At 42.4% G+C, this 7640-nt stretch overlaps 2 protein-coding genes across 2 annotated transcripts in view; both read right to left on the bottom strand.

The window, feature by feature from the left end:
- Positions 1-7640, bottom strand: part of LOC106804681 (chorion peroxidase-like) — a 19231-nt gene that overhangs the window by 2830 nt on the left and 8761 nt on the right. The gene's annotated exons all lie outside the window — the stretch shown is intronic.
- Positions 5489-7640, bottom strand: part of LOC106804706 (peroxidase-like) — a 4320-nt gene continuing 2168 nt past the window's right edge. The window contains exons 3-4 of the mRNA XM_014805996.1: positions 7500-7608; positions 5489-6488 (exon numbers count right to left, since the gene is read on the bottom strand). Coding sequence (XP_014661482.1) covers positions 6143-6488; positions 7500-7608 — 455 coding nt within the window. The 3' untranslated portion in view covers positions 5489-6142. The remainder of the gene's footprint in view (positions 6489-7499; positions 7609-7640) is intronic.

Below are 7640 nucleotides of genomic sequence, written 5' to 3'. Positions count from 1 at the left end.
CCGCTCTCTGTCTCTCTCCTCTCATCTCTCTCTTTCGCGCTTTCTCTTTGCTTCTCTCTTTCTCGTTTTCTTTCGCCTTCCTTCGCGCGCCTCTCTCTCTTCTCTTTCCTCTTTTTCTCGCTCTCTCTCATCTTTCTCTCTGTTCTTCTCTCTCTCTTTCTCTCTTTGCGCGCGCTCTCGTCTCTCTCGCTCTCTGGCTCTCTCGCCTCATCCTCTCGCTTCTCTCGCTCCTCCTTCTCTTTCAGCGCGCGCTCTCTCCTCTCTCTTTCTCCTTTCGCGCTCTCTCTCTCTCTCGCTCTCTTCGCTCTTCCTCTCGCGCTCTTTCTCTTTCTTTCTCCTCTCTCTCTCATTGCTCTCTCTTTTTTCCTTCTCTCTCTCTCCTCTCTGCTCTCTTTCGCTCTCTTCTCTCTCTCTCTTCCTCTCTGCGCGCGCGCTCTCTCTGTTCCTTTGTCCTCGCTCTCTCTCTCTCTCTCTCTCTCCTCTCTCTCTCATCTCTCTCTCTCATTCGCGCTCTCTTTCGCTCTCTCTCCTCGCTCGCTTCGCTCTCTCTCTCTCTCTTCTCTCCGCGCGCTGCGCGCGCTCTTCTGATCCTCTTGTCTCGCTCTCTCTCTCTCTCATCTCTCTACTCTCTCTCTCTCTCGTTCTCTCTCTCTTTCTCTCTCTCTCTCATTCTTTCTCTCTCTAACACCTTCTCACTCTCTTTCTCGTTATTTCGCCCGCGATCTCGCGCTCTCTCGCTTTCTCTCTCTCTCTCTATCTCTCTTTCTTTCTGTCTTTTCATCTCTATCTCTCTATCTCTATCTCTATCTCTCTCTCTCTCTCTCTCTCTCTCTCTCTCTCTCTCTCTCTCTCTCTCTCTCTCTCTCTCTCTCTCTCTCTCTTGTCCCCACTTCCCCCTCTCTCTCTCCTTTGATTTCACTCTCACTACTTTTCTCTATCAATCTCTTACGCGGGCGCGGTCTCTCTCTCTCTCTCTCTCTCTCTCTCTCTCTCTCTCTCTCTCTCTCTCTTTGTGCTGAACAACAATAATACCTGACACTGATAGCATTGACTGAAGAAGTAGCAGAAAAACTCACAATACAGTGATATCCAGTAACAACCATTTAGACGTATAACGTTAAACTTTGTTCTTCCCCTCACTGCAACGCTTCTTCGGGGGAGTTAAATATAATCCCCAAGGATATGTGAAGGAATTAGCATGGACAGCTGCTAGTTAAAAGTATTATTCCGTAACGTACGGGAATGAGTTCAGTCAGTTGAAATGGGCGGCCATCTTAGAGTTAATCATACAATTGACCATTTCATTAGTTTTGGTGCATTTTATCAACTCGTTTGTTGTTGGAATGGATTCAGCATGTATGAAAACATAGAAAATTACACTTTATTCATGTTTGCACGACATTTTTTAACAAAGATATGTCATTTTTAAGATATTCCGGAATCGGATGGTGGCCATCTTGGATTTTGCTATTTGTGGGGGCCAGGGAAAAAATTGAGCATGGCACGATATCTAAATTTGTTAAGTATATATTAAGCAATGTCTGTACTAAATTTGGTGCTTTTACCACAAAATGCACAATCCTTCTGATATTATACACATATCTGCCCCACTATTAGTGTTTGTTACAATTTGCACGCCTGTACAAAAGTATTACAGACGGATTACATGCAGAACTGTGCTCATCGCGTAAGCCGTATTGAGAGAAGGCGGGCGTGTGGCACCGCAAGAAATCGCAACAACGAACACGAGTTGTATGTGTGTGAGGATGTGTATGTGTGCATGCTTGCGTATGTGCTTAATTAATAAAATTTTCAGAATAGGTCAGAAATCGGGTAACTTAGAATTGATTACATTTTGGTGGTGAACCGGATCCAATTAATTAATTAATTAATTAAATTTTCAGAATAGGTCAGAAATCGGGTAACTTAGAATTGATTACATTTTGGTGGTGATGCGGATCCAATTAATTAATTAATTAATTAATTAAATTTTTAGGATAGGTCAGAAATGGGGTAACTTAGAATTGATTACATTTTGGTGGTGATCCAGATCCAATTAATTTTTTAATTAATTTTTTTACAGTGAGAGAATTGAGCTGCCTTGGCGGAGGTCTGTGCTCTCCGACTGCTCTAGTTATATATATATTATATATATGTGTGTTTATATATGTTTATATAAACATATATATAAGATATAGTATATCAATATATATATAAATTATATATATATATATATAAATATATATTATAATATATATAATATATATATATATAGTATATATATTATATTGTTTATACATATATGGTTGTTATATATATAGTCAATGGCTGCCGTGTTGTGCTGGTAGGCTGTGCAGGTGCCGACTCTTGTTCTTAGCTGCAGTGGTTTTACCGTTTTCTAGTTCGTACGGTCCCACCACCATTTGTTTTCTTTCAAGGCCTACATCCACGTATAGCTAGAATGACTGTTATTTACGTGCGTTTTCCTATATACGCTTTGTTGAGAAAAGTTACGCGTGAGCGCATCTTTCGCAGCGACGAATTGACATTGATTAGTTGTTATAACGATCTGTGTGGACAGTTGTAACTCTAGGCGACAAGGAATGGAAGGCCTTGACACGGATATGCGAAGACACTTACGTTGACAAGTACGGGGGGAAAGAAGAGAGCGCGACGAACGAAAATGAAATGCGAGAGAAGAACGCGTTCGTACAAGTAATAAACACATGGCAATTTATTTATTTCGCCGTCGGTTGTCGCATTTATGTAAGGCCTAGCGCGATTCGATGCCCCCTGCTGTGGCCGATAGCAGAAACTGTCTCCAATTAGGTTTCACAACTAGCGCGCCGCTGTCGTCGAATAGCGGTTGATAACCTAACGATATATATATCCAGCTACTGGCTTTCCTCGTAAGCACACCCGTAAAAAATTTTCTACGATTTTGCCGAACACTACAAAAAATTCATTCACGCTAACGCGATCCCTCTGTTATTAATTTTCCGACGACAGCGCCCTCTAGATGGAGAATTGCGCATGCGCACGATAGGCGGACTCCGTGCTCGTGCGTAAGCATTGGATTAGACTGGTTCCACGCCTCTTCAACTTCTGTTTCTTTCTATTGACTAAAGTGGAGAGGAGAGAACTGGCCCGTAAATCGGTTATCTTAATATATATTTGAGTTCGTTATGTATGTATGTAGTTATGTATGTATGTATGTATGTATGCTATCGTATGTATGGTATTTCCCTATGAGCCGGCCAAACCGCCCAAGGCGATCTGGATGGCAATTTTCACACCGATCATGGGCATCTCTATACCGCGAGATGTTCGTAGCTTAAGAAAACGCTGCCAAACGTGTCAAACTCACCGAAAATCGCTGAAAAAACCGTTAATTCGTCAATTCTTCCACAATTCACCACTCACTGCGCCCCGCCACAGTGCTGCCACATAGAGGGGGAAAAATCGATCACTCATTCCATCAGCTTGCCGGAAACCGAAAACGATTGGTGAAACCGCAAACGAGCACCGAGCTAAAAACAGCACAGCCAGTTTCAAAGGTTTACGAGCGCATTTTTATCAAACAGCTTTGAATGAGAAGGCGCAACCATTCGTATCATGCTGGTTACGTGCCATACGTGGCATGCCGTACGTGTGGAGGCTCTAACAGTTTCGAAGACCCAAGGAAATCTTACATATTTCGCACAGAGAATAACACGAAAAACATTGTTCATCAAGAGGTTCCACAATGAAAGTCCAACCATTCGCTACATGCTGTTATAAATACTTTTTGTCATTTACACCATATTTACTATTATGTTCCAGTGGTTCTCTAGTTGGGTTGTGCCTGTCATATAAATGTGCATACGTAACAAGTTTTTCCCATGCTTATTTTATCTTATTAGACTGAATTTCTCTAAATATTCTAATTTTCTGTGCAATGTTATGTCGATTTTTACCAATGTTCCTATTGTGTCCCATTATTCAGTAGTTATGAATTAGTAGCACGTCGCTTTACCCCAGCGCGCGGGTTACCAGCAGCTAGTTTGGTTCCTATTAATAATTTCGCGTCGCGTAGTCTGAGCAGTTCTCACATTACGTGAGCTAGAAGAAAGGAACGAAACATAGTTTACAAAAGTCCCTTAAGCCACAAGGTGTTTTACAAATGTCTATATATATGGTGTGTGGGTGTTTTACAAATGTCTATTATATATGGTGTGTGTGTGTGTGTGTGTGTGTGTGTGTGTGTGTGTGTGTGTGTTGTGTGTGTGTGCTGGTGTGTGCTGTGTGTGTGTCTGTGTCTGTGTCTGTGTGTATCTGTAGGGAGAGTGGCGTGCTTACAGGGACAACACTATCTCGCATTGAATCACATCGTATCGCCGCATAAGAACCAACGTCGTAACTGTCATGTAGAGAAGCGAATTTCGTCACATACCGCGCGATTCCACATCCACATGCAATCTCACGGTGTGCCATCGATAAAATAACACACCGTATATATATATATACATATAATATATTACAATAATATAATATATATTATATAATTATAATATATAATATATAATATATATATATATATATATATAATATATATAGCAGCAGGTGACGTCATTCGCCTATAATAACGGTGATGCGAAAGCGAACCGCTACTGCTACTGCTACTGCTACTGCTACTGCTACTACTGACGCCGCAGCGATGCCAAATAACTGAAAAAAACGACTAAATAATCCAAATAAAACAACGCTAATTTTCCCCGCCGAACCGTGACACACTATAATACAGCTGGAATGGGCGCATGTCGGCGGCACGCTCGAGTTGCCTCCATTGCTCTCAACCTTTATTTAACAATACAATAATAACGCACACACTCGGTGACGTCACGACGTAACGAGAGTAAGACGCGCACATGTACACACACAAGGGTGACGTAACACGACGAGGATGAACTTGCGGGTGGTGCCGGCTCGCCTAGTCCTCGTTGTATAGCAATCGATCAATCAGAATATCGATCTCGTGTTGCCGCAACATCGCGGCACTTGTCATATCACCGGACACCCCTCTGGCTGTCCGACCAACTAATCGATAAACGGGTGAACAGACTGATCGGCCATCGATCGAAGGACTGATCGATAGATCGAAGCAGTGGTGTCAGTTTTTCGAAACACATATCTAGTCTATAATAAACAAAAGAATGTATAGCACAGCGTTTCTTATATGTATCTACACTTGCTATAGCTACCACTAAACCGGCTTTAAACCACGAAGATATACTAATCGAAGTTGAGCAAGAGAGGGAAAGAGACACACACACAGAGGAAGAGAGAGAGAGAGAGAGAGAGAGAGAGAGAGAGGAGGAGAGCGAGAGAGAGCGAGAGAGAGAGAGAGAGAGAGGAGGAGAGAGAGAAAAAGTCAGAGAGAGAGAGAGGGGCAAGAGAGTCAGAGAGAGATAGGAGAGGGGGGAGGAGTCAAAGAGAGGAGAGCAGAGAGAGTAGAGAGAGAGAGAGAGAGAGCGAGAGAGAGAGAGAGAGAGAGAGAGAGAGAGAGAGAGTTTAGGGAGGCTGAAGACAGCTGGGTATTACTCGATAGAAACATCGTCGCAGTGGAGAAGCCAAGCTTAGCATTGACTGTTACGCTTATTCCAGACGACAACGAGAAGAACCACCAAGGTTGTAGTAAAATGAGGTTGAACGGCGGCCATTTTTCTGACGCCCCGAGAAATAACTACTTGAACAGTCTCTCAAACCCTACTCACCCTCGTCACCGAAGTACGTAATAATCCTCGTAATCTCAAAGATGATACGTAGGACATCCGTACTTTAATAGGGCTATTAGTTACGTCTATGCTACGCAGCATCTATAAATGCGTGTCTCGTGAGTTTTATCTCCTTTACATTGAATATCTATTGAACAGAGAGTTACTTATTGATCGGCGTGTTACGGATTGAGCATTGGATACCTCTTGTAACAGACAGTTACTTCTTAAACGGCGAATTACTTCTTGATTATTATTGAATACTTTTCGAAGAGAGAAAGAGAGAGATTACTTCTTGAGCGGAAATGTTGCGTCCTGAATGGAGAGTTGCTTTCTGAACGCAAGGTTACGTCTCGAGTAAAAAGAGTTTACTTCATGAACCGGAGAGTTTACTTCTTGAACGGAGCGATGTCCTGCGCCTGGGTGGCGATGGCGAGCAGGTGGGCGGGGTGGGCGGGCCCGGGCGGCGCCGGCGGCTGGTAATTGAACGTCCGAACTCCGGCCGCCACTTTGCTGAGGATGTCGTCTGCGCTCGGCAAGCCGGAGCCTATGTTCGAGAAGGCCGGGAAGCGTGGCGACTGCTGCAGCGACGAAGACGCCAGCAGCGGGTTGATGTTACGGCTGAGGCCCGGCAGGCCGCCGGGTCCGAAGGCTCCGTCAAGGTCATTGTGAATGCCGTCGCGCCACACGGATAGATTCATCTCCGGAAGTCGGTCGCAGTCGCGCTTCGAGTTACTGCGTGAAACGTGTTGGTGTGGATTAATGAGTAGTCAAAACAAACAGAGAACAAAAATACGAGAAAAATGACTGTAAATAATATATATATATATATATATATAATAATAATAATATAAATATTAATTAATAAATAAATAAATAAATAAATATATATATATATTATATTATATATTATATTATATACGTAGCCTTTGGGGTCAAGGGAGCACATGATATACATTTTATTAGTGTCACATCAGCAATGAACCATTGGCATCCTATCATTGTGAAGAAGTAATCGGAAATTATTTTTTATGTCAAACTACTTCAACGAGTATTTGCTCTTCCCTTTACACGCATATTTTCAGCAAAATACCATTTTATTTGGTTTGATACTGGGCATGCGCGAATACATGTCTCCCACTCGTCTACAGGAAAATTTGGTATAGGTAGGCGCCTCACGATCAATAAAGTACCTGGTGGGTGTGTGCTCTCTAAATTACACGTGTAATTTTAGTAATATACTATTTCATTTATTTGATCAGCCTGTTCTGCTAGCATCTATGACAAATACGACATACGCTCTCTTATGACACTATTTGTCATAAAAAGATTCTATGAACGCAAGCAGTGCATTTCAGCTGTAAAGCAGAACGAAGTCGACTCGCCAATATTTGTCATAAGAAGAATCTTCCTATGACAAATAGTGTCATAAGGGAGCGTATGTCGTATTTGTCATAAATGCTAGCAGAACAGGCTGATCAAATAAATGAAATAGTATATTACTAAAATATTTGTCATAGATGCAAGCAGAATGTTGCTTTGAGGCAGGCTGGGCATACAGCTATATCTCATGCAGGACACATATCGCTATCTGTTGGCTAATCTACAATTTATTAACGTTACATCAGCCAGGGCACCCTATCATTAATAAAGAGAAAGACCAGGAAACAATTTTTTCGATTAAATAACTAAATAATAATTTATTATTGGTTATCGATTATCGATTATCGATCGATATCTACGCACCCGCTGTTGTCGTCCTGGAACATGCATCGTGGCTGCATGGTGCGCATGTCGTCGGTGTTCGCGCACATGATGCGTGCCATTGTCACCTTACGAATCTCAGCCAGTTGTGCTGCAACGGGAACGCATGCACAGTCAGTGGTT

The sequence above is a fragment of the Priapulus caudatus genome, unplaced genomic scaffold (assembly GCF_000485595.1).
Source record: "Priapulus caudatus unplaced genomic scaffold, Priapulus_caudatus-5.0.1 Scaffold83, whole genome shotgun sequence".
NCBI lineage: Eukaryota > Metazoa > Priapulida > Priapulimorpha > Priapulimorphida > Priapulidae > Priapulus > Priapulus caudatus.
The sequence above is the reverse complement of the archived record's forward strand: the minus strand, read 5'-3'. Positions and strand labels throughout refer to the sequence as shown.